This window comes from Melanotaenia boesemani, chromosome 22 (assembly GCF_017639745.1).
Source record: "Melanotaenia boesemani isolate fMelBoe1 chromosome 22, fMelBoe1.pri, whole genome shotgun sequence".
NCBI classification, from domain to species: domain Eukaryota; kingdom Metazoa; phylum Chordata; class Actinopteri; order Atheriniformes; family Melanotaeniidae; genus Melanotaenia; species Melanotaenia boesemani.
Window position 1 is genome coordinate 1696171 of NC_055703.1, and position 27676 is coordinate 1723846.

The following is a 27676-nucleotide window of genomic DNA, read 5'->3' on the forward strand; positions in this document are numbered from 1 at the left end:
TCGCGTTAATAACAGTTATTTAAAGCATCAGTGAATTATATTTTCCTACACAATATTCCATAATGAAATGAAGATCTGATGCACCACCATCACAAAAACAGAAGTTTGTTTCTTTTTCTGAATCAGGTCACATCCTGTTCAATCAACATGGAGAATTTTTCATTATCTTTCTTTTTCCACGTGCACAAACTAATAAAAGTCGCAGGGATTTGAGAGAGCCTAAAAAATGTATTAAATGTGGAAGATAGGTGAAATTTTTTGTTGATGTTTTTCAAAGTTAAAAATACCATCTGTCTTGTGATGATCTCCAGAAAATGTTAATAGAAATAAATATAGAAATCAGTCTTAAATACGAATAAACAAACAAAAAAAATCCCCAAAACAAAATTCTTTACTTATTGATTTATTTTAATCTGCACATCTTCCCCTTGCTTAGCTCCCACTCCTGCATGTTCGCTCTTGTTAAACTGGTTTCTGAGCCCATTTTTTAGCCGTTTATTCTACATATTTGCTGCATTAGAGGTGATTTAATCATCCGGACCTGGTGGAAAGCTCTGCTTTCATACTGGTGCTGGTGTTAGCGTAGCTTTGCTGTGAGAGCGGCTGAGTGACTGTGGATGATAGGAGGGTCTGTCTTCATGCTGCAGGGACGCCCTCCCCGCTGCCGCCAACCTGCCAATCATCTGTCCCACGTCGCATCTCTCTGACTGCTAGTGATGAGTCCTTAAGCTGCTGCTGGATAAATGATCACTAATCACCTACAGAAGATGAAGGACCAGTCTGTAAGTAAAACTAATACTATTCATTTAAAATATAAAAGCATGATTTATGTGTTGTCTGTTGGCAGGAAGGCTGTTTTTTCCTGTTGTGGTTTGGCTGCGTGAAGCCGAGGCAAACAAAAACTCTGCCCTGCCGTGATCTGATTGTCTGATCTTTACTTCCACTTCAGCAGATGTTTGATTATTTCAGAAGCAACTAAAAGATGTTTTGCTTATTTTTTAGCTTCTTTTTGTTGTCGAGAGAAACCAAATAATAGTCTTTCACTCCGTCCACGTCACGCAGAGGCTTTGGAAGACTGTGGTCTGAAACAGAAAAGCAGATTTTTTTAAAACTAAGAAGTTCTTGACAACGTATTTCCATTTGTAACTAACTGTTAAAAAGGAAATAAAGCTTCCTTCTCTGACTTCCTTTGCAGGTGTGAGAGTAGTGGTCGTAAAGACTTTATATTTAAAGATAATTCAACCTGTAAACAAGCGTCACGCTAACATGGTGACACCCTGCTCACTGAGATGAAACAGAAAACTTCCACATTCACACTTTTTCTTCTATAACACAGATTCAGACATTCCTCTAAAAACAAGCGAGTTAAAAAGGAAACCGTCTTTCTGAGCTGCTCACACATCGTCTGCAGCAGCTCTCACGGGTTTTTCTGGGAGTCCAAAAGCTCAGCCGTTGTTCAGCGTTTGGTAAAAAGCCCCAGCGAGCGGCTCTGGCTCGGGGATCGGTGTGGTTACACGGCAGGAAAACGGGCCGCCAGGCGCTCAGACCACGTGGAGAGCTGCATCCCGTCCCCACACCGGCTCCGTCTGTGGCCTTTCAGCAGCCGGAAACAGCTTTTCCTCCTTTTTCATCTTTTTCTTTCATTTTGTTTTGTACTGGTGTCAGAAAACGACCATCCTGAGGGTCCAGAGCCCACCGTCTCCTGATTAGAGACTAAGCTGGAGGTGATCTCTGTATCCAGGCTCTTGAGCTCTGTGTGTCTCTTCAATGTCATCACCTCTCGGTACAAAAAAGCTCTACGAAGCTATTACAAATGAATATTTTCCACATTTTTCCCTCAGATTTTTCTGTCTGCTTCAGTCCATCAAAACCACCAAATCAAATGTTTTAATGTCTGAATAAATCTGCCTTACATGTAATATATTATGTGACTAAATTAGCATTTAAAGGGTTAAAATAATTTGAATAATCATATATTTGGTTTTTTTATTAGAAGCAGAGTTCTCTGGATGATTTGAGAAAAAATAAATTAAATCAAATATTAATCTGAAATGGTTTTTTAGCAGTTTTTGGGGGAGGATGTTTTAGTCCATGAGGATAAATTTGTCCCTGGTGTCCTGGTGAGCCTTGGGAAAAATTGTTCTTCAAGAAAATCCCTTTCTTATGAAAGATCATCTGATACGGGGAAACATGCAGAACGGAGGCCAAAACCTCGAGAGAAAATGACCTGAAAAGTCCCCGTCATGCGTGGTGCTGGACCGCATCTGGATCCAGCAGATAGAGCACTCCATCCCTCCTCCAACATGGGAGGAATGCAGACACCACAGGAAAAGCACATTTCTTTCTCCTGACATCAAAAATACCCGATGGAAGAAGCCGAGTCGCCTTCCACTAGATCCCAACTTAAACATACGTATGTGGTGATGATGAAGAAAAGTTATACAACCTCCTGCCTGCTGCTGTCTGGATGTTTTACTAATTTAGTTCTTGTTCTCAGTTGTTTCCATTTCGATGGATCGAACCCCTAACCAGAAGGAAAGTCCTGTTTGGACAGTTAAATGGACAGTTTGTTCAAATAAAAGGTCAGGTTAACATCTACTGGTATCTGACTCAGCTGTGCATGTAACCGTACACAGGAGCACAGAGGGAAATGGAGTGATTGAGCTGTGTCAGATGCTGCTGTGGACTAACTTTCTCTGTATCATACATATAAATACAGTCGTATTCTCCGCATCCACATTGACCTGAAGTGACTCCACTGTGTCCAGATGATGCTGCAGCTGTAAAATCAGGACTTCAGTAGAGCAGAGGGACAGTCTGGGAATGCTTAAAGGTCCCATAAGACGCAAAATTCACCTTCTAAAGGTTTTCTAACATCATGTGTGTCCTCATTGCCTGTATGAGGCCCAAAAATGAGAAGATTCTGTCTCCTCTCTCACCTGCTTGCTCCACTTTTTAGTGACAGACAGGTGAGTCTGAGATTGTTCCCTTTGTGACCTCATGAAGGGAAATGAGGTCCCCCCCCACGGCTAGCTGAGCCTGCCCTCTAAAACCACGAGTGGGCGCCAGTGAAAGCCGGATCCTCTCCCGGAGAGGGGCGTGGACAGGTCCACTCATGGACATTTAAAGGTTCAGACACAGAAACAGCCGTTCTCAGTAGAGACACATCTGGAACGGCTGAGCTGAAGGACCAAGCCTGGATTTGGGATAATACACTTTTAAATCAATGTTGTTGGACCTCTGACACCCGTATGACGTTCACAGCATCCAACAGTTTTCATGCCGTTGGAGAACGTGTGAATAAGATCAGAATTAAATAACTTTCTGAACTTAAAAACCTGATTTTCTAAACTCTTTTAGATGCCATAGTGACATTTATCATGTAAATTCCTGGAGCCGTCCTGAGGCTGAGGAACCACGCTTCACAAGATTTTTCCCAGGATGCGTCATCACTTTACCACAGGATTCCACTTTATGACATCACTCACCAGTAACTGGATATCAACACACTGGTTGTTTTGCACACAAAACATGGTTGATTCCAAAGAAACACAAGGGGACAGAGTAAGAGATAAGACATAGTCAACATCAGACTGACTTTTACTGGCTGGAGAGATCTCAGAGTAGAGACGGGACGAAGACCATGTTGGATTAACCATGGTTAGGGGAGATCTTACCTGGGTACCTGGGTCTATCAGAGTCTAGAGGAGTGTTTACATATGGGAGCGACTTGATTCTAAGCCACATGGTCTGGGTGTGTTAGCAGATGATTTGGATCATTTCAGTCACACTTCTGTGTTTTGTGCCAGTTTGGTTTTGGTCTGAATTACCAGAGTTTATTTTTCTGTGAACATGCGTTCGTAGAACCCCGTCTGCAAATGAAATGGTGCTGGAAATGTTTCAGAGAGAAGTTAAAATCCTGAATGGCTTCCTGTGGCTGCCCAGTTTGAGGATTTTTTCTTGTTGTAATGAAAACAATCTCTAAAACTGGAGGAAAAGGAGCCAAACTGGAACAAAGGTGGAAACAATTCAAAGTTAAATCTGTGCAGAACATTTTATAAAGAAGCACTCCATGTTTTTCGTGTTTGGGAATCAGAATTAAGGTTACAGGAGTTCATGTGCCGCCTGACCGAGGGTTCATAATGCACTCATGACCCACATGTGAAAGTTGACTCTCCTTGTTGCCCGGGTTTGCGTGAGGCCTCTCTAAAGTATCTGCACTCAACTGTAAGAGCCTGTCTGCTTCCCATGATGCACCTCCCCATCTCCAGCCCAGCGCAGGCTGTGAAAGAGGCTATTGTTCCTGTCACTCTAAGGCATGCTTCATGCACTTATGACACAGAGTGGGAGAAATGATTCCCATTATACTCCTGGAATGTCTTTGAATCAATCATTTCTATGTGAATAAGCGCTGCTCTGCAGCAGACTTTGATTTATAAAATCCTTTATTACAAATCTGTTTGTTTATGTTTAACAGAAAAGAAGAAAAAGTTAGTCACTAAATGGAAAAAAGGGATTTGATGACAACAGAAAGGGCAAGAAATGCCATAAAATGCTAATATCCCTTCTCTCTGGTTCCTTTTTATTTTTTAAGTGAGCTGGAGCAAAGACCACCTCCAGAGCCTTGTTCACATGTCTGATCCTCTGAATCGAGCAGCTTGTTAACACTTTGCAAGCAAACAAGAGGCTTTCATGATGTGTCCCTCTGACTGCTGTGCAGAAAACCTCAGTCGGAAAAGTCGTGCCGCTTCTCTCAGGATTTTTCCAGCATGATGTAATCTTTTCATGATGCTTATGGCATGTGCAGCGACACTCAAAACTAAAGACATATCCTGTCCTTTAAAAGGTGGATTTCTCTGACTTCTCATGCAGATCATTTACGCTTCACATTCCACGAGACCCTCTCAACCCCCCAAACAGCATGTAATGAGCTTTGACGTGTGAGAACATTCGATTCTCCCAGTTCTCAAGTTGCAGGCCACAGAAAGTCTGTATAGCAGCGAGGCTTGCTGATCCTCTGTCTGCATGTGGAAGAAGTGCAACAAGAACTAAAAGAAAGCCTATCCTTGTTTTATTTACTCCTGAGACACTGAGCCAGAGAAGACACATCAGCTACTGAAGGTGTAAACCAAGAGCAGCGTGCAGAGGTGGTGAAACATGGCCATCCATCAGGCTATTTTTAACCCTGCTGTATCACGTATCACGTCTTGCCACCCTTTGTTCAGTGGTGAGGGATATTTCGGGACACACTGGGAGGAAAGGTGAGGCAGAGCCTCTCCACCATGACTGATCTTTTCTCTGCTTTGTGTGGGGGGTGAGGTGAAGCCCACACCTGCTGCAGACCTGTTGCAGGGCATGAAAATAAGCTTTCCCATTCATTAGCCCAGACTGCTAGCAGTAGCGTTCACCCTCGCCGTATCTGCGCTCTCTGATAGGAGCCAGATGGCCGTCAGGAACACCCGTTCAGAATATTTAAAGGGACTTTAAGCAGAGTTTATCAGTTTTTGTCAAATCTACACCGTCGTTAGAGCAGCAGGATTATGAGCTTTTACAAAGTGTCATCGGTACGTAGCACGTTTGCCTCTTAGTGACTGCAGGAAGCCGACATAGGCAGATGGAAGACGTGGGACAGTCCCTCCCTGGAGGCGAGAATCCTGTTTTATTTGACTGTGTGAAGAAAAGAAAGAGTCATCATGAAACACACCTGGAAAACTGCAGGACATCACGGCTAGCATCTCTGACTCTGTCCTGTTAGCAGCATCGCTTCAGCTTTAGCTGCTCACTCCAGGGGCTGATTGCTTTTTAACAGCAGTTCACTTTGATTTGATGTGATTCAAAAGTTTGATTAAGTTTTTTATCAAAGAGATTTGCTTCCCTTTAATTAGAAAAGGTTTTTCTAAAATTGGGGCCAACAATAAATGATTGACAGGTGATGTTTTGTCAGAAGACGGTTGAATCTCAGGAAAAATACATTTGATAGTTCTTGTTTTAATCTTTTTCTTTAACACTGAAGGCTGACTCATACTTGTTAGTGAAACACTACGTATGCATTCATTTTATAGTTAGCATCCTCTACTGCGGCTCTAATGTGAGCCCGGGATCACGCGGCCAAAGCTTTGGCCATAACTACATGTCAGATTTGTAAATCTTCAGCCACACATCTGGAAACATGCTGGAAGTGGACGTGGTAAGCTGTGGATGGATGAATATCCGTCTCACTCTGATTCATGCTGGTGTTGCTAGCATCCAGGGTTGAACCAGACATCTCACCAGGTCAGATATGATGCAGCTCTACCTGCTGATGCTCTGCAGGCTTTTTCCAATGTTCCTTTCTTTCTGATTGATGGTGCAAACAAAATCCTGTCAGTATTAGCTGTCATACATGAGGGAAGATCAGTGGTCAAAGAAAACATCCTCAAGTCAGTTGATCCTGGTGGGTAATGTTCAGAAGGACTTATGTATTGGTCACAGTACTGCAGTAACAACCTGACCACCAGTTATCGGAAATCACTCTTCATCCAGAGGCCTTTCTGGTGTTGCTCTGTGAGCAACTACAGGTTGCTTTTAATCTGAAAGGATCTGGTTGTTGAGCTGTTTAAATGATGTGCAGACTTAGTTTACCTGGCTTTCGGCGGCCTTATAATGGTACGGGCCTGCTCTCAGGTTTGTTTCATCTCATGGCAAGCAGCAAAGGAGTAGCGACATTTTCAGTGGAGTGAAATATGTCTCCTGGTGTGAGGAGGCATCACTTTAAAAAAAAGTGATTATTCAGATCCCAGATTGTTCAGGGGTCCAGGTTTACGTCCCTGTTAATCACTGAGAGGACGATGTGCCACCGAGAAAAAGAACACAATCATCTGCTGGTCGGAAAGTTACTTTATTCCCCCATTTAAAACTAGCTTGTTTCGCACTGAACAGCCCAGGTGTGTTTGTATGGAAGCGAGTGTGTGCCTCATCTGCTGCTGCTGGATTTCTTTTCTTTTCTCGGGTCATGATCCTCCTTTCCAGCCTGTTTTTGGTTTGCTCTGATTTCTCCTGCTATGAATGTGGCGGGGGAATGTGTGTGGGGAGGGGGAGCGCAGGAATTCCCACTCCGTTGGCTCATCTTGCATTGGCCCCCCCTCCTGCCACACATGCAGAAGGGGATGTTTGGTTTGTGAAACACAGCGCTCTCCGGGTCGTGCCCGCCATTCTTCCCAGATCCGGATGCGATGCACCAAGTAGATGCTCGCTTGGTGGGAAAGAGAGCCGCTGAATTCATTTATCCGCCTCTCGGGGGCCCCTTTCTGCTTTTATTTTTAGCCAGAATCCATCAGAGCTGACAAGTGGAGGGTGGCGCTCCCGGACCCTTCCATAAAGTCCGTCTTCCCCTCCCCTCCTGGGTAAAAGCTCTGGTCAGCCGCTACTCTGGCCTGAGGTTTTGTTGAGTCATGTGAGATCATGTACACAGAAACACAAGAGATATGAGGGGAGACGGTGGAGGGGGGCTAGTGGTATGAGGTGGGTGGAGTTAAGGCCAGGGGCAGCAGGGGAACTAAAGTCTGCTCACAGGCCAGCAGACATGCTGCTGCTAGCTTTGTATAAGGTAATGTCTAACATGGTGGGCTGGGACGTGTGCACAGATTTATTTTAATACACTGCCAGCGTCGCCAGTGGGGGGAAGGGATGTCGAGGCGGCCAGTTCATCCCAGGACCACTGTCACACTTCGAAGAAGACAGGACTGTTTAGTTGACAAAGCCACCACAGGCGAGTTTCAGTCCAAGTTTGTCCTTTTAATCTGCATGATGTGGGTTGTTGTACCATCCCCTGAATGCTGGGCAAGCTGCTCCGACACATGCATGTGGAGTTCACTGCCCTGTGGGGAGGTTTGGATCTGGCATGTGCGGGGCTCGGACACCTTCGGGTGATCAAACTTTTATCCCTCACCTGAAAGTTTCATAGTGGATACCTCTAACATGCTGTTCCTCCAAATTCCATCCAACACCATCTCGCTGCACACTGCTCAGGTTTCAGTCTGATGAAACCAGCTGATCTGTCCACCAGCCTCATCTGGCCTCCATGTTTCAGTAGCTGGAACGATCAATGATCTACGCTGATACGCTGAAAAAAAAAAAAAAAAAAAGATCTACGCTGGTTGTGATGATGATGAAACTGTGGTGCCAGCTTTACAGGAGAGTGCATGTGGCAGATGTTTTATGTTCATCATTTCCAGCCTGAGCAGTTGGTCTGAATGTCTCATGTTCACCCCAAACCTGACTTTTAGAGATGAAGGCACATCAGAGACCGTGTCAGGGTTAATCCACCCTGTGCCAGTCTTATTTAGACTGCATTATGTCTTGTCTTCTCCCTTCTCTTGGAGTTATATCTACTGTCTGTGCATGTGTTTCTGTCTGTGTGAACTTCATCTACCTCTGTAGGGGTTATCTGTTTATCCTGTTTGTTTCCTCCTCTACAGTTTACTCCAGGTTGGTCAGACTTTACTCTCAGGTTCAGACACTTTTCCTTTTAGTTCCAGTAAATTGAAATATAGTCCTGCACATCTGGAGAAAGCCAATAAACCAACCCAGTCATGAAAGGGAAGGCATCCTGTTTACATGCTTGTCGGTTTTAATCAGCTGCCAACTTTTAGCCATGAGCATGGCTTTGAGTTGCATGATGGATCCAGATCATTTTGGTTAATAAACTAAACAAATCACTCAGGTCCTGAATTGTCTATATTTAGAGTGAAGGTGCTTCAGCAGCAGGAAGGACAGATTTTCCTGCACATGTTACACGATTCTACATTTCCAGTGTGTGTGATAGAGAACGCGTGGTATGGCTGTGTAGGCTGAGGATGCAACGGAAGATGCAACATTTCTCAGCATCACGGCCCAATCAAACCAGCTCGCCGGGTCGTCCTGGTGTAATGCTCCCTTAGAGAGGCCTGGACTTAGACCAAGGTCCTCGAGGGCTGCTGTCCTGCAGGTTTTAAATGTTTTCCTGCTCCAACAAACCTGATTTAAATGAGATGGAACCAACAGCTTGTTGTCAAGTTCTGTGCAATGATCCTTTAATTTGAGTCAGGTGTGTTGAAACACAGCAACATCTAAAACCTGCAGGAGTCCTAGACCTCAGGCCTTGTTGTGGGCTGGTTTCAGCATGCGTCCTGGGTGACCAGATCAGACATGTGTGTATGTGTAAACATACCTGTGACTAGTGCTGCGCGATTAATTGATAAAATCGATAAATCGAATTTTCCATTTCTGGAGATTAATTTTTTGAAAATCGGGATTTTTTTCCATAGTTAGTTAGCAGCAGACTTAGCCCTCCCTCCACACCAGAACGGTGTTTGTCTGACAGATTTTCAGTAAAGTGACCTTTTACTCACGCCTGGGATTTAGCTGTGCTTATAACTGCAGTGAGAAATGCTGCTCTCTATGAGATGCAGAAATCAACTTAACCCACAAACACTAGTTAAGAGACAACCTTCATCAGTAGAATTATTTCTGCAGTGGATCCTGTATGATAAGGATCCAGATGGAAAGAGATCACGGATGCTATTGTGTCGCATATTTCAATGTAAGATATGAAGTGGTTTATATGGTGGAAGAGCTATGACATTATATGCTTTATTTTTGCTAGCATTCATCTATATAAACAAATGAATGTTTTTAATAAGTTTATTTATGTTTTGTAAAAGAAAAGGAAAAAAAATCGATTAAAATCGGAAATCGGATTTGGTTATAAAAAATCAGAGATTTTATTTTTAGGCCATATCGCCCAGCCCTACCTGTGACACATTTAAACAGTAAGATTCCAGACTTTAGGCCACACCAGGAAGTGGTTGGGCCACTCGTGTTATATAACAAGCAGTTGAGCGAGAAAAGATCCATTGACAATATGGAACAAACTGCATAGATTTACAAGAGCTGAACTTTATTGATTAGATTTCCATGTATCAATGGAGTGGAGCGTTAACCAAAGCAAAGGAAACTATTTAGCTGTGGTGCAGCTGAAACTGGGAGCAGGAAGCAGGATTGTGCACGTACCCAGTTTGTAGATCAGAGGAAAACGATGCATGCTGTCCTGGTTTGGGTTTCTGGCCTGAACAGACTCATTGTGGGATCATCGTCCACAGAGCTGTCAGCTCTGTCCCTGGACCGTCACAGAGTTGAATTTGCTCTCCAGAGACTCGGTGCAATGTGTCATGAGTGTGAAGAATGGTGCTGTCTTCGTCTTGTAGGTGGACATTTCCAGTCAATGTAGTTCACCAGACTTCACAAGTCTGCTGAGAATGTTGTCTGCCAGGCTGTTGATGCATATTCCCACTCCACCATCAAGACCAGAGGCTAAAGGGGGACCTCAGCAGGAAGAAAAGCTTTTGGATTCTTAGGGCTGTATCTGTGAGTGATGTTAACAGAACATGGACAAAGGTGGATTCTTTTTCTATAAACTGGAGTTTACTTTCCTCCTGACGCAGCCTGGAAGAAAGAAGCCTGCTGAAAACATGGTGGAAGTTGGGGTCATTGTTTTGTCGGTTCTCTTCTGTACCCCAGCCCTGGCTCTGAGGACTCGTCTCCATGGAAACAATTATGTGGGGCAACTGGCAGTGAAATCTCCTTGGAATATATTAGTAGCTGCGAAGGCCCCACTCTCCTCACCTCCAACCTCTCACCATTGTCTTGAAGTTAGTTTACTTCAGGCGTGTTTTCAGGGTTTCAGGAATGTTCATCCTGCAGCCCATCTCCACACAGGACTGGAAACAAGCCCTTTACTGTGTTGCAGGGAAAAAATCATGTCATTAGGGAATGAAAAGATTTTCCCGGTGAAGCTACATGACCACACGCTTTCTATGGTGGGATGAAAGCTTTGCTTAGATGTGCTGAGACTCAGGATTCACAGAGAAAATGCTGCTGATTCAGGGTGTCGCTGAAGTGTCAGTCTTACCTTCCTGCTCTTCAGCAGGTTAGCTTCTCACACCTGAAGCTAAGAAATGTAGCGCCCTCTCGTCTGGGAATGCTGTAAAACTCTAATTCAGCTTTTTTCCTCCTCTGTTTAAAAGCAGTGCAGATTTGCGGCTTACAGCCTGGTACCACACATCTTTTGCAGGAAAACAGGCTTCCTAAAGATCTACTAACCCATCTGGCTTAGGTGATTAGCTAAAGCTGAGGCAGATGGCACCACGGCCAGATTCTACATTGCTTCAGGGGTGTATTAATCTGCATATGCAAGCGACGTTTGGCTGGAGGAAATATTTCTGTGTGAGTTGACTGAGAGGGAGTGTGGAAGCTGGTCTGCTGCAACTCTGGGTGGGGTTTCTGGGGGGGACTGGCTCATCTGACCAGCACCTTCAGGATGTTGCTGTATGTCAGTGACAGCAGGCGGTATGCGGACGGCCTTCCTTTCTGCATCTCCACCAAACTCAGTAAAGGAGGAGGAAGCAGGCAGTGGCCATGTCCCCCCGCCCGCCTTCACTGCTGGCAGCAGGTTTGGAAATGTTGACACATGGTGAAGAGAGCAGCCCCAGAAACTCCAGGAATCCCCCGAGAAGACTCAGGGCGGGATGTGAGGTGGAGCCTTGGAATGTGCTCGGAGGAGTCAGTCACTTATTTACTCGCCGAACTCGGTGAACTCTGCCTGAGTCAGCCACTTCCACCCTGGCCAGTCAGCCCCACCTCTCCCTCCCTCTTTCCTCTCTGTTTTGTTCTTTACCCAACCCTAATGCTCCTCGTTTTCTGCTCGCCCCTCCTCTCCATCCGCTTATTGACAGCCATTCCCTGTTTCATTGGCCAGCATCGGGGAAGCCTAATCCACCCCCACCTGACCCCATCACCCCTGCTGCACTCTGCTAGCTGAAAGCGTGGAGGTCATGAGCTCAGGATGAGTAATAAAACAAATGTCGGTGGGAATGTGAGTCAGGCTGCAGGGTGTGTGGCGTGCACCCATGCATGACTTTCCCTCTCTGATAATTATCAAGCAGTTTACAGAGAGAATCTGACTCGACGAGCGCCTTAAAACACGATCATCAGCTAAATTAATCCTGCGTGCAAACACACCTTCTGCTGTTGCTTCTCTGTGTTTCCTGCTTCCACCCTGGACAGGCTGCGTGAATCTCAGGAGGTCACATGTTTTAAAGCAACACCGTGGATGAAAACATCCACCATGGAGGCAGTACTGCATCCTTTTAGACTTGGTGCTGGAAATGTTGTAGAAATATTAAGTTATCTACTTTTAGCCCCCAGAACTTTCCAGAGAGGATACACCAGAATCACCTATCGTTGTGAGGTCAGAGGTGTCGTCCCCCCACCCCGCTATGGAGGGGATTCACCCGGTCCTGACCTAAAAACAGTCACAAGACCCGGGAACTTTCCCATTGACCATCATGGCGCCGCGAGGCATTAGCTCCTCCACTAAAGGGAAAAAAATCCTCTATAAATATCAATAAAACAAAATTGCAAAATTACAAGTTAAGTTTATTCAGTCTATTTTTCAAATGTAATCAAACAAAATAAGAAGAAACAGAAAATTAATAATGATACACTACCGTTCCGGTCTAACCTGTACCGGTCTAACACGTACCGGTCTAACCTGTACCGGTCTAACACGTACTGGTCTAACCTGTACCGGTCTAACCTGTACCGGTCTAACACGTTCCGGTCTAACCTGTACCGGTCTAACACGTACCGGTCTAACCTGTACCGGTCTAACACGTACCGGTCTAACCTGTACCGGTCTAACCTGTACCGGTCTAACACGTTCCGGTCTAACCTGTACCGGTCTAACACGTACCGGTCTAACCTGTACCGGTCTAACCTGTACCGGTCTAACACGTTCCGGCCTAACCTGTACCGGTCTAACACGTACCGGTCTAACCTGTACCGGTCTAACACGTTCCGGTCTAACCTGTACCGGCCTAACACGTACCGGCCTAACCTGTACCGGTCTAACACATACCGGTCTAACCCATACCGTACCGGCCTAACCTGTACCGGTTTAACACGTACCAGTCTAACCTGTACCGGTCTAACCTGTGCCGGTCTTACACGTTCCAGTCTAACCTGTACCGGTCTAACACGTACCGCTCTAACCTGTACCGGTCTAACACGTTCCGGTCTAACCTGTACCGGTCTAACACGTACCGGTCTAACCTGTACCGGTATAACACGTACCAGTCTAACCTGTACCGGCCTAACACGTACCGGCCTAACCTGTACCGGTCTAACACGTACCGGTCTAACCCATACCGTACCGGTCTAACCTGTACCGGCCTAACACGTACCGGTCTAACCTGTACCGGTCTAACCTGTACCGGCCTAACACGTACCGGTCTAACCTGTACCGGTATAACACGTACCGGTCTAACCCATACCGTACCGGTCTAACCTGTACCGGCCTAACACGTACCGGTCTAACCCATACCGTACCGGTCTAACCTGTACCGGCCTAACACGTACCGGTCTAACCTGTACCGGTATAACACGTACCGGTCTAACCTGTACCGGCCTAACACGTACCGGCCTAACCTGTACCGGTCTAACACGTACCGGTCTAACCTATACCGTACCGGTCTAACCTGTACCGGTCTAACACGTACCGGCCTAACCTGTACCCGTCTAACACGTACCGGTCTAACCTGTACCGGTCTAACCTGTACCGGTCTAACCTGTACCGGTCTAACACGTACCGGCCTAACCTGTACCCGTCTAACACGTACCGGTCTAACACGTACCGGTCTAACCTGTACCGGTCTAACCCATACCGTACCGGCCTAACCTGTAAGAAAGATAATGAATAGATTTTTAAACCCAGAGGAGACGGACCTTTAACGAAATATGAAAGGAAAAATCCCACTTTTACTCCTCAGTTTCCAGCAAGTGAGATTCTCATCTGGGTCTTCATTTTCCACCGTTTGTATGTACGTGTGTTATCTACATTTCTAACGCCTGTTTTATCCTTGTTCTATCATTTATTTGCATCCTGTCTTTATGCTTGGTTTTTCCGTTTATTGAGCAGCACTGGGACCAGCTGCTGGTATGTAGGTGTCGCTCTGAGGCCTGATGACTCTGCAGGTGTCAGTGAGCAGCGTTGAAGCGTCATGAAAAGAATTTCGATGAAGACATGTTTCTCCTGCACTGAGAGATAAAATAAGCTGGATGGTGTGTGGGGTCCACTGTACGCGAGGGGCCGTGGATATTTAACAAGTTCAGATGCAGGCAGGAAAGGCTGCGTGGACGAGCTCAGTCCGAGGCGTTTGCTCCGGCTGCTAGATGGTCTACTGGCTGACATGCTGAAGCGTTCGGGCCGAGCCGGGCTGTTCATCCCGTCTCCGTTAGCAGGACCGCTAAGACACGCTAACAAATCCAGCTGAACTCTATAATCACACACACATGTGTGTTTATGTCATTGGTTCAAATTAGAGACGGGCAATACCAAAATGTTTGCCTTCGATACGACATCATTAGTTCATGGTTCTTTCTCGTCGATACTAACATCGGTACTTGGTACAATATGTATTAATATCTTTACTGCAAGAACAATATAGGATATAAGTCAAACTCAAGAAGATCAAAACTTGAAAGAAATGCTTTTAAATCAAAAATAAATTATTGTTTTTTGGAGTTTCTTCGGGAAATATTGCCCCCTAGCGAGCAGTTGTTGTAACTGTGTGATGTTGTCCAGGTGGTCCTGTCCGAGGGTTAGGAGTCCGGGTCAGGAAGTTCTCAAACCGAGTGCTAAGCTTCTGATGTTGTTCTGAATTTCTGCTGCTCCCTTAAAGTAGGAATTTACCTCTGAAGTTTCATTTGTTGCAGGGTACCTGAAGAAGCCTCTGACTGAACACGCTCAGTTCATCATTGATTTATACATGATGTTACATGATGTTTTTCCATTTAGAATTAATTAGTCAGAATAAATCATTCAAAATTTAGGTATTCTCCTTGTTTCCATGGAAATAATAATTCTGAATTGAGGTTTACATGGAAAACACGTTTAATCGCCTTTATTTAATTCGGCTCTAGATCTGGGGGATGGGAAGGGTTCTGGAAGACCATATAAAAAGAGCCATGTTCGCTCTGATGGTGATTCTGGTCTTAAAGTAGCTGGACACCTGCATCCTGCTACACTGTGGTCAGCTGAGGAGGAGGAGGGAGGTAGAGCACCATATCGTCATGGCGACAGGACAAGGGAACGAGCATGCTCAGAACGAATGTTTACATGATGGATGAACTATTCAGTTCAGATTTAAAATCAGAATAAACCAGCCACTTACTTCAGATCCGAGTTTAATTCTGAATGACCGTTTTCATTGTGCTCAGGTGTTAACAGGGTCGTTTTAAAAAGAATTTCATTTTGATTCTGATTTAAAACTAAATCCATAGCGCTGCATTACATCTGAATTTGAAGCATGAATGGAGGACATTATTTTCTGAAATTTTTTTATAGTAAGCAGGAAGGTCTGCAGGTTCCCTGCATCAAGCTGGCGGGTGTGCCGGGCACAGAGTAGAATATTATTACCGAGACATGAAAACTGCACTTTTTACTGATATCAACCACCCGTCTGATATGATGTCCACGTATGAGTCAGAACCAGGTTTATCCTACATGACATTTAAATTCTGTAAAACCTTCTTTCCAAATCAGCCAGCAAGTGAGAGTGCCGTTTGTTTTTTCTTCTTGTTTTGACTCCCAGCAGAAAGTAGGTCACAGGCTGACCGAGGTGAAGTATGAGGCAGCAGTTTGTAGGCCAGCCTCCCTTCAGGCAGATCGTGTCTCCAGGAAGCTGCTTGCAGAGGAGACGTTAAACACACAAGTTCCTGTTTGACATCTGTTTCCAGCGAGCCTCGTGGGCCGGCCTTCAGCCTGGCCCTCGTGCTCAGAGGCCTCTCTCACCTAGCGGCCGCCTCGGCCAGGTTGTCGGTTTAACTGCGTCGTGACCCCTTTCCTTCTCTGGCTTCCTAGAAACCAAATAACTTCTGATGACGTATCTGCCTTTACTGTGTGCCCAGAATAACAAAACGTCTGTAGATAAAATCAGGAAAGACGGGTTCTTACACACCGCTGCGCTGCTAGACGTGAGACCCTCAGGCCTGTGGTTAATTAACCAGGTGTGTGTTTAAAGAGACAGCCAGCTCTGTGCATTTGGGGTGAATCATCACATCCTGCCACCTCAGACTTCAACCTGAAACATTTTCACTGGAGTAAACCGTCCTCCATCCAGCCTCTCCACAGCCTTCCCTCTGCACACATGTGAAGGCCAACACGTGGGGGTTATTTTTAGCTCCAGGAGATACTGTGACCGGCCAGACACCCGAGGTCCAATTATCCTCCTACTACACCTCGCTTCACTTGAAACCCAAGATCGACCGAGGTGCGATTAGACAGTGATGGGCCGAGTGCTGATGTCAGAGCTGAGGCTGAAAGGCAACACGAGTGAGTGACAGCGTCCTGGCAGAGGTCCAGCAGGAAGAGCTGGACCCTGCTCTCCGTCCCAGGCCTGAAGACACCTCCGAGAAAATGATCTCCATGTTCTTACAAGAAGGATGTGGAGGACTCTGAGCTGCTGTTGATACGTGGGTCTGCATGTTAGTAGGTTGCATCATCAGGCTGAGGATAGGTTGCCGGGAAATGGAAATTTCCATGAAAATAAAGGAAAACTTGTTTTTAAAGCTTTGGAGCTCAGTTGGCTCTTTTTAGACATTTTTGAAGGTTAAATGTTCTACAAACAGCTGAGATCACATTTTCTATTTAAACTGCAGTAAAATGGTTGGTTTCTTTTCTACTATCATCCATCAGTTACCACTGACACGGTTCTTAATATTAGAGATTTTCACTTGTTTTCAGATTCTAAGGAACCGGACTGTTAATTCTAGTTTAATCCATCTTTACCTCCAGCCGGTCCAGGGCGGTGGCTCCTGGTTCCGGTTTCGATGGAGGTTTCTTTATACTTTCTCTGAACTGGTTTACATGAACACAGTTATTAGAAACTGGACTAATATGGATCATATAATGGATTTGTTTTAAGTGGATTATAAGTGGACTACAATGAGTCGTATTCAAGTGGACTGTCTGTGAAAGAGCCTTTACAAGGTTTTGTTGTGAATTGGTGCTGTACAAATAAAGCTTAATATAATTAGCAATAAAAAATGAGCTTCCACAAAAATACTAAAATAATGCTAAATTGTGTGTAAAAAAACAAAGATGGATGAACCTGCAAAGATGAGGTTGAATAATTTCTGCAAATTTTGCATTGTGCAGAAAATGTCACGATGCAAACCTTAAAAGAAGTTCTGCCCACTTCCCTCCACAGCAGAGTCAGGAATATGACACAATCACATTTCATGAATATGTTTGAACCCCTGTACATTTTCCTGTGGAAACAATGAGGGCTGGAAGGCGCCGCCTACATTTCCACAGATTTTTTGGGGGTTGAAGCGTGTTGGTGATTCACTTTTTCCACTTACTTTAAATCTCCTGCAGCTCTGTGAGTAATTAGTTGACTGTTAGCATGATGTGGCGGTATGCTCCGGCTGTCTGCACCAACCTGCTGCACAGGTTTACATCTTACACAAGCTGAATGGCTGCACATATTCATATAGACCAGTTCGCTCAGCTGAGCACCAGCCAGAGGGATGAAAAGCCTCTCGTCCTCCTGTGTGACGTCCCAGCAGTGCTGATGCAGCTCTGATTGATAAAGCACTGCCAGATGATGCAGGCCTGATAAAACAGATGGCTGGTGTCAGTGGAATGAGATGGAAGAGGGAGGAGAAAGACGGCTCAGTTCTCCAGGCTCGTTGTTGACCAGGCCAGGGATGATGTGGAGATGAAGGGCAGGGGTCCGCTGTGCCGCTCTCCCACCTGCTCCATGCTGAGTAAACGGTGGAGAGAGAGATCATCCCCTCATCGTCGCTTCTGCAATCGTCTGAACGCGGACTGCGGTCCAGGTCTGGTTCCTGCAGGAGCAGAATGGCCAAACATCAGAGACCCTCATAATCTGCAAGACCCTGGTCTTTTAGTTTCACTGGTCTTGTACTGTTTTTGTTTTTAACATGTTTTATCTATTTATATATATATATATATATATATATATAAATAGATATACAATCCATCCATCCATCCATCCATCCATCCATCATCCATCCATCCATCCATCCATCCATCCATCATCCATCCATCCATCCATCCATCCATCCATCATCCATCCATCCATCCATCCATCCATCCATCCATCCATCCATCATCCATCCATCCATCCATCCATCCATCCATCCATCATCCATCCATCCATCCATCATCCATCCATCCATCCATCCATCCATCATCCATCCATCCATCCATCCATCCATCCATCCATCCATCATCCATCCATCCATCCATCCATCCATCCATCCATCCATCATCCATCCATCATCCATCCATCCATCCATCCATCCACCATCCATCCATCCATCCATCATCCATCCATCCACCATCCATCCATCCATCCATCCATCATCCATCCATCCATCCATCATCCATCCATCCATCCATCATCCATCCATCCATCCATCCATCCATCATCCATCCATCCATCCATCCATCATCCATCCATCCATCATCCATCCATCCATCCATCCATCCATCCATCCATCCACCATCCATCCATCCATCCATCATTCATCATCCATCCATCATCATCCATCCATCCATCCATCATCCATCCATCCATCCATCCATCCATCATCCATTCATCCATCCATCCATCCATCCATCCACCATTCATCATCCATCCATCCATCCATCATTCATCATCCATCCATCCATCCATCCATCATTCATCATCCATCCATCCATCCATCCATCCATCGCTGGGGCAGCTGTCTAAGCAGGGAAGCCCAGATTTCCCATCAGATTTTAACCATGAGCTTATTTCCATTTGTTGACCCTTTTAATTCTATTATTTTTGTTTTTTGGGGTTTTTTTGTGAGGTACATTTTTTTTAAAGTTGCTGTACACATTAGTACTACTACACTAAATTATTATTATTATTATTATTATTATTATTATTATCTTTGTTGTTGTTTCAACTTTTTAATAATTAGTCTTAATGAATAAATGCGTTTCCATGGTTGGAAGTGGGTGTGTTAACCCTCTCGCAGGCTGATGACATTTGCTTCTCTCAGATCGTTGCTGATGTCTTTCCTCCTTGGCCCTGATTCAGCATACTTCTGCTTTTCTAGAGGAAGCTGTTGGTTTTCACATGTTTCATGTTTTTGTTTAGTGAATGGTAACATGGTGTATGATGTCATGTGTTGTTGTTGATCTGTTTATGTCAGGGTAGACCTGCTGGTGATCAGATAGTTGTAATAAGTCCTGGTATGTGAAAAACCTCAGACCTAAATCAGGGCATATTTTACTCTGAACTAATTGTTGAACAAGCATCAATGTTTGTCCACAGTATTTTTCATGGAGAGATTTAAGCAGCCGGAGGGCTAAGTCTAGTTGCTGCAGTTATTTACTGTGCTGTGAAACAAACAGCCCCTCAGAGTCATTCATGCAGATCTGAAATGCAGTATTAGGTTTGTGGAACATTTTCTGACTCATTCCTGGCTTCCTCCTTCATGTTATGACTCAGACGTGCACAAAGTTTCAGACTTCAGAGCATCCTTGTGGGCATTTCTGTGTGTCTTCCTTTATTTGTGTGGACACATTTTGGGTTAAACCACCACATAGGACTGTTCCTGCGTTTTGGGTTCGGGTTAAAGGATTGGTTCCCAAACTTTTTCTGCAGGGTCAACTTTTCATTGAGAAAAATAATGTCAAACCCCCAATCCCAGTACGACATGTACCCAGATGCTTACAAAGAATGTGCCATGAAATAGTTGGAGGCTCCTTGATGAACTGTGGTTAAAAGCAGTCAGTGGCAGAGGAAAGGATCAATGCCTCATCAAACTTTATTGTCTTTTTTGTTTTGGTAGTTGAAATGCCTGGTAATTGATCATTTGCCCACTGGTACTTTCAGATATTTGTCAATATTTTGCTAGCAGTTCAAAAGCTATGAGTTTATTTAGCAAGAAATGTGTATAGTCTGATTATGGCTGCAAAGAAGATGCATTTTTAAAGGTAGCTGTTCCCCTCACTGAGCCTGTACAACCTGACTTAAAACAGGGAGCACCTAAATGGAATTCAGCCTTGCTAACATTAGAAAATGACCTGCGCTGTTACACATTTACAAACTAACCTAAAGACAAACGCCTCTATTAGCTTAATGTTGATGTCATAAATAGCATCTCTGCACATAAATACACGAATCATTCAGTTTATTTTATTCATAAATATCAAGATTCAGAAAAACATTCCAACATGCTGAGAATATGCAGCAACCAACCATCTGCTGAATCAACTCCATCTACAGCAAAATGCTCACATTAACAGCCCGACTCCGCCCTCATCCAGAGTTTTTTCTGGTTGTTTAATAAAAAACCTCCCCAGCCTCACTCGCTGCATACTTGCACGCTATACCAGTCCTCCAGCAGCAGCTCTGCATGGTGCTGCTGGATGTGTTAAACCATCTGGGCTGGAAATACCGCTGCTCATTGTGTTCAAGATCCACAGATACAAGAGTTCACCCAGAGAGGAGATTTACTAAAATACTGCAGAAATCATGTTAACTGAGGTTATTTGCCCAGATCTCAGTCGCTTCATAAAAATGACAATAAGAGTAAAATGTGATGCTATAAATAAATAAGTGATGTCATTTCTGAATTCAGTGACGTGTCAAGTTTCTCTGATCCAGACACCGCTTACTCGTAGCGACCAATCCCAGCTCCCAGCTATATATATATATATATATATATATATATATATATATATATATATATATATATATATATATATATATATATATGTTTATAAAATATTATATTCATCCTTTTCATTCTCTGTACCTCTTGATCTAATGCGGGTAAGCTGGAGCCTATCCCAGCATTAACAGGTGAGAGGCAGGTACACCTGGACAGGTCACCAGTCCATCGCAGGACCAACACATAGGGGACAAACAACCACTCACACACACTCCTAGGTAGAATTTAACCTGATTCAATTAACCTAACATCATATCTTTGGACGGTGGGAGCAAGCCGGAGAACCCACGCATACACGGGGAGAACATGCAAACTCCACACAGAAAGGCCACTGCCCCCCAGGTTCAACCCCCCCCCAATAATATTATATATTAATATTATTATTATTTGGCTGGATCAGTGTTTACAGAAAATCAGGAAAAAAGTACAAATTAATATTAAAGAAATTAATGGCAATAAATAGATAAAGATTAATAATGATAAGAAAGTAAATAATATGGAATAAATATATAAATGTGAGGGAATAAAAGCAAGTGAATAAATAGAATAACTCAATATAAATAAATAAAAGCCCAGGCATCAGGGTAACTTCACCCAACATCTACCCAGGTCTGAGTCCTTTCTGCTTGGCTGGTTTGGACGAGTTATGTTGAACTCAGGATTAATTGCATGTTGAGTTGCTGTTTTCATCCGTTCTTTGGAGGTTTTCCTTTGACAAGTATAAAGGTCAAAGATTAGAAATTAAGAGGGGAAGGCCCCTTCACTTTTGGCCTGCAGCAAGACACGAGAGAATGGATGGATAAGTATCTCAACCCCAGTGTGATGCTGTTAGAGGGCAGGAGGAGGAGGCACAGCCCTACCTAGAGACCTTAACGTCTGCAGGACCAGTTTGCACTGAATGAAAGCCTGAAGGGAGGGGGTCATGTACTGTGTGGGGTTATGTTTGTCCCACCCACCTGTGCAGATTAGCTGCACAGTGAAGGCTTAGCAGGCAGAATGAGCTGGTCTGGTCACATCTACCCACAACCAGACTTTCTCCTAGTTTTAAAAACTTCCCCTTCGAGTAGTTCTGATTCATCGCACATAATCACCGTGGTTGCTGCGCCAGAAATACTCTCCTGTTCAATCCAGACTGACATCTAGACACTTTTATGCAAATATATCACTTTTCATAGCCATGACTACATAATTATGCATGATGTAAATTTAAGGGGGAAGAATAATGACAGATCAGACATAAACCCAGTATACATGAAGCTTTCTAGGCTTATTTTGGTCATCTGGCCAGTCTGGGCCATTATAAATCCATTGCAGGATTAAGGAGCTAAAAATAGCCTCCTACGATAGTGGACTTAGAGCGCAGGCTAAACCATAAACAAACAAACGGCTATTTCTCTGAGGCCAGAATTTCAGGGAGTAATTTGTGGTGTGACCTCAGGAAACAGCAGCAGGATAAAGGAAGGCCATTTAGCTGGCTTTGGATCTGAAGGCCATGTCCACCATACGGCGGCTGCATGGCCACAGACGAGCTAAAAGGTTCCAAGAACCGTTTGGTACCAGGAGAACCAGAGTCCTCTACCTGGCCACCGTGTCTTTCACCCCGTCGCTCCTCTTCACATAGGAGCAGCTAGCGTCTGCAGTTCTTCCCCCAGAGCCTCCAGGCCTCCTCCTCCGTCAGCAGGAGCCTCCAGGCCTCCTCCTCCATCACGCTTCTTCATCAGCCTCCTCCTCCTCCACCAGACCACCATTATGTTTGCTCTGTGCTGGACTTCAAGCTGGGTGAGAGGGGCAGCTTGGCCTTTCAGACACAGCCCAGGGCCCAGCCATGCTCCGTATACATGTAAGAGGTAAATTAACTTAAAAATGACTTGATATAAAAAACAAAAACACAAAGCAAAAAATACAAATACTGAAACAGTTCCCTCTAACAGGTTATTATTAAAGGGGAGAAAAGTGCTGATGTCTGAAGGAAGCGATCATCTTCTTCTGCTTTTTGAACACTTCTCTTCTTCTGTTGTTCTTTAATGGCAGGAATATCTAATCTAGCCATTCTCCCATACAGACGGCCCACCTCTCTAATGGCTGAAGGCCATAAAAGATAACAGTTAGTTCATCTAAACATTTAGATGCTAACTGCAAATCTTTGAAATAATGTGATTCTGTTTTTCTCCCACTGATTGTTGTTATTCAGAAAACGGAGAAATAATGAAGTTATGAAGTTACTTTGGCTAATCCAGTTTGTCTACTTACACCACAAATACGCTGTCACTGTTTCTGATGAACAGGAGGCAACGTTTGGCTCTGTTCTGATTAAGGCTAATGTATCTGGTGCTGGGTTAAGTGCATACCTGCTTTTAGCCGCTGTTAAACCATGCTAAAAGTTCTATTAGCGTCTATTCATTTCCTGTTTAACTATTTTTATCTTTTACTGGAGAAATCAGCTGATTTGGTTGTTTGGTAGCCTGAATAAAAGGGTTATATCTGAATGAGATAGGATAACTCCCTGTTTACTGAGCGGTGAGAGCAGCAGCAGACAGGAATTTCCCTCTGCTGCTGTTTTTGCTCTGAAGGGAAATTTACATGCAGGAAAACCTCTGAATGCTTCATGTCATGTCAACAGATTCTAGATATAGATTTATATTTTACTCCTGATAAGGAAGTGTTGTCACATGCAGATACTAACATCCACTTTCGTCTCAGTCATTCAGCATAATGACGTAAACTAATAAATACTATGATCCAGGTTAACTTCACGATTTCTGTTTTTATTTCTTGTTTGGTTCACGAACAGTAAGCTACAAGAAAACCACAGAACAACTCAACATAGAAACTTCAACCAAACGTATAACACCTTCCTCACCAAGGTGCACATCAATGTTGGGTAGTTATTCTAAAAAAGTAATTCGTTACTAGTTACTCATTACTTCTGTAAATTGTAATGAAATTACTTTACTCATTGCTGCATTTGAAAAGTAACGCCACTACTTATTACTTTACCATTTCTTAACTCACCGTGTAGACATGGACAAACATCACTGCCTGTCTGCAGAGTGTTTACTGTTTATTGTAAACAAAATGACTTTAAACCCACACGAACAACGTCCCTGTCTGTGGGAAGAAATTGACACACTTGTCTCATTATCATTTTATCTAGTATTTTTCTAAACCTGGGCCTTTCAGTAGTCGAACATGTCTCCTACTATGAACCTGCAACTAGCTTGTTCATTTCTGTCTTACCGGCTGCTGCACTCCAAGAAATGTTGAAAAAAGCTTAGCTTGTTTAGGTGGGTAGGTTGCTTGTTTAGGTGGGTCGGTTGCTTGTTTAGGTGGGTCGGCTGCTTGTTTGGGTGGGTCGGTTGCATGTTTAGGTGGGTCGGCTGCTTGTTTGGGTGGGTCGGTTGCATGTTTAGGTGGGTCGGCTGCTTGTTTAGGCGGGTAGGTTGCTTGTTTAGATGGGTCGGCTGCTTGTTTAGGCGGGTCGGCTGCTTGTTTAGGCGGGTAGGTTGCTTGTTTAGATGGGTCGGCTGCTTGTTTAGGCGGGTCGGCTGCTTGTTTAGGCAGGTAGGTTGCTTGTTTAGATGGGTCGGCTGCTTGTTTAGGCGGGTCGGCTGCTTGTTTAGGCGGGTAGGTTGCTTGTTTAGATGGGTCGGCTGCTTGTTTAGGCGGGTCGGCTGCTTGTTTAGGCGGGTAGGTTGCTTGTTTAGGTGGGTCGGCTGCTTGTTTGGGTGGGTCGGTTGCATGTTTAGGTGGGTCGGCTGCTTGTTTAGGCAGGTAGGTTGCTTGTTTAGATGGGTCGGCTGCTTGTTTAGGCGGGTCGGCTGCTTGTTTAGGCGGGTAGGTTGCTTGTTTAGATGGGTCGGCTGCTTGTTTAGGCGGGTCGGCTGCTTGTTTAGGCGGGTAGGTTGCTTGTTTAGGTGGGTCGGCTGCTTGTTTAGGCGGGTAGGTTGCTTGTTTAGGCGGGTCGGCGCTTGTTTAGGCGGGTTGGTTGCTTGTTTAGGCGGGTCGGCTGCTGAAGGACTTGTTCCACTGACCGATGAGCAGGATCTTTCGCCACAAGTTTGGACTGAAACTGGACTGAACTGAAAATAATGAGAATATCGCCGCTGACCAAAAGCTCATATCTCTGACTCTCCAGCTTAATTTTTCTTTCTCTTTAGTTGGAGCACAATCAGCTACGTCACGCCAATCGGTCTCTATGGCAACGTGCCCAGGCAAGCACACACACAGGCAGGAGCAGCATGCGCGTACCACTTAAAACAGATCAGGACTTTACACATGGGCAAACACGGCTCGAGTATCGCAGAAAAACATGTTACTGTAGACCAGTAAAGTCATTTTGTTACTAATATTGTAAGTGTAACGTACTACTTTACTTTGTAAAAAGTAATATTGTAACTGTACTGTTACTCCCAACACTGGTGCACATTTACACCAATTTAGCCTGTGAACTAAATCAAACCACACCCCACAAATTTACAGACACACATATGTGTGTGTGTGTGTGTGTATGTACATACTCTGCTCAAAAAAATAAAGGGAACACTTAAACAAAAACAATGTAACTCCAAGTCAACCACACTCCTGAAATCAAACTGTCCACTTAGAAAGCAACACTAACTGACCATCAGTTCCACATGTTGTTGTGTAAATGGAAAAGACAACAGGTGGAAATTATTGGCAATTAGCAAGGCACCCCAATAAAGGAGGATTCTGCAGATGTTGACCACAGACCACTTCTCAGTTCCTGCTTTCTGGCTGATGTTTTGGTGACTTTTGAATGCTGGCGGTGCGTTCACTCTAGTGGGAGCATGAGACAGAGTCTACAACCCACACAAGTGGCTCAGGTAATGCAGCTCATCCAGGATGGCTCATCAATGCGAGCTGTGGCCAGAAGGTTTGCTGTGTCTGTCAGCGTAGTGTCCAGAGCATAGAGGCGCTACCAGGAGACAGGTCAGTATATCAGGAGACGTGGAGGAAGCCGTAGGAGGCAACAACCCAGCAGCAGGACACTACCTCCGCCTTTGTACAAGGAGGAACAGGAGGAGCACTGCCAGAGCCCTGCAACATGACCTCCAGCAGGACACAGATGTGCATGTGTAGCTCAAACGGTCAGAAACAGACTCCATGAGGGAGGCATGAGGGCCGACGTCCACAGGTGTTGGTTGTGTTTACAGCCCAACACCATGCAGGACGTTTGGTGTTTACCAGAGAAAACACCAAGATTGGTAACTTGGCCACTGGCGCCCTGTGTTCTTCACAGATGAAAGCAGGTTCACACTGAGCACATGAGACAGAAGTGACAGAGTCTGGAGACGCCGTGGAGAACGTTCTGCTGCCTGCAACGTCCTCCAGCATGACCGGTTTGGCAGTGGGTCAGTAATGGTGGGGGGTGGCATTTCTTTGGGGGGCTGCACAGCCCTCCATGTGCTCGCCAGAGGTAGCCTGACTGCCATTAGGTACCGAGATGAGCCCTTGTGAGACCATATGCTGGTGTGGTTGGTCCTGGGTTCCTCCTAATGCAAGACAATGCTGGACCTCATGTGGCTGGAGTGTGTCAGCAGTTCCTGCAAGATGAAGCATTGATGCTATGGACTGGCCGCCCGTTCCCCCGACCTGAATCCAGCTGAGCACATCTGGGACATCATGTCTCCATCCACCAACTCCACGTTGACCACAGACTGTCCAGGAGTTGGCGGATGCTTTAGTCCAGGTCTGGGAGGAGACCCCTCAGGAGACCATCCGCCACCTCATCATGAGCATGGCCAGGCGTTGTAGGGAGGTCCTACAGGCACGTGGAGGCCACACACACTACTGAGCCTCATTCTGACTTGTTTTAAGGACATTATATCAAAGCTGGATCAGCTTGTAGTTGTTTTTCCACTTTAATTTGGAGTGTGACAAATCCAGACCTCCATGGGTTAATAAATCTGATCTCCATTGATAATTTTTGTGATTTTGTTGTCGGCACATTCAACTATGTAAAGAATTAAGTTAAGTAAAGTGTTTAATAAGAATATTTTATTCATGCAGATCTAGGATGTTAATTTAGTGTTACCTTTATTTTTTGAGTAGTGTATATATATATATATATATATATATATATACACACATATACACACACATACACATATACACATACTGCATCATATCACCAGAATGAGCCGATGCTACAAATATTTACTGTTAACTGACCTTCTCTTGGGTAAACATCAGATGTCCAAGGGTCAGTAAATGCAGCATGTAATGTACTTCTGTATGTTGTTCTGCATCATCTCTACATGTTCTGTGAAGTATTTCTCCAGCATCATCTCACCAGCCGTCTCCATGGTGATAATTTCTGTCCTAAAAGCAGCAGATGTGACGTCTGAAGTTAAATAGCCAACATTGATGAAGAAACGCTGATAAAACTGATGATCTGGATAAAAACAGCTTTTTCCTTTATTCATTTGTTCAGCAGTGATAAAAGTTCTACAGCAGCTTCACCCAAAGTAAACACCAGCTGGTAAAACACATCATTGGCTGCTTGTTTTACTGGTTTTTATTCACTTTTTTACATCAGATGATCACTTTAGTGTCATGTTTCAGATGAGTGGACTCAAAAGATACTCAGTTTCCCAGGGATAGGTATAAGATCTTTATTGTACAGAGTGGAATAATGAGATTGTGCAATCCGGTCTTTCTCCGCTCAGAGGTCTATGGACACACAAGAAGGAAGTTAGGAGGCAGGCAGCTGATGAGAACTCTGAGGGGGATTGAGAGTCCACTTACCAGCAGTGGGTATCCAACGGGGCGCAGAGTGTTGAATCCAGTGACTGGAGAAAGGCCGCCAGGGGGAAGACTGCGAGAGGAGAGCTGCTGA

The 27676-nt window shown here is 44.6% G+C and overlaps 1 protein-coding gene across 2 annotated transcripts in view; it reads left to right on the forward strand.

The window, feature by feature from the left end:
- bach2b (BTB and CNC homology 1, basic leucine zipper transcription factor 2b) overlaps positions 1-27676 on the forward strand; it is a 109772-nt gene that overhangs the window by 19629 nt on the left and 62467 nt on the right. The window contains exon 2 of one of the 2 annotated variants that reach the window (XM_041975697.1): positions 648-782. The exons of the other annotated variant lie outside the window; for it this stretch is intronic. Within the exon in view, the coding sequence (XP_041831631.1) occupies positions 744-782 (39 nt within the window). The 5' untranslated portion in view covers positions 648-743. The remainder of the gene's footprint in view (positions 1-647; positions 783-27676) is intronic. 2 annotated transcript variants of the gene reach the window in all.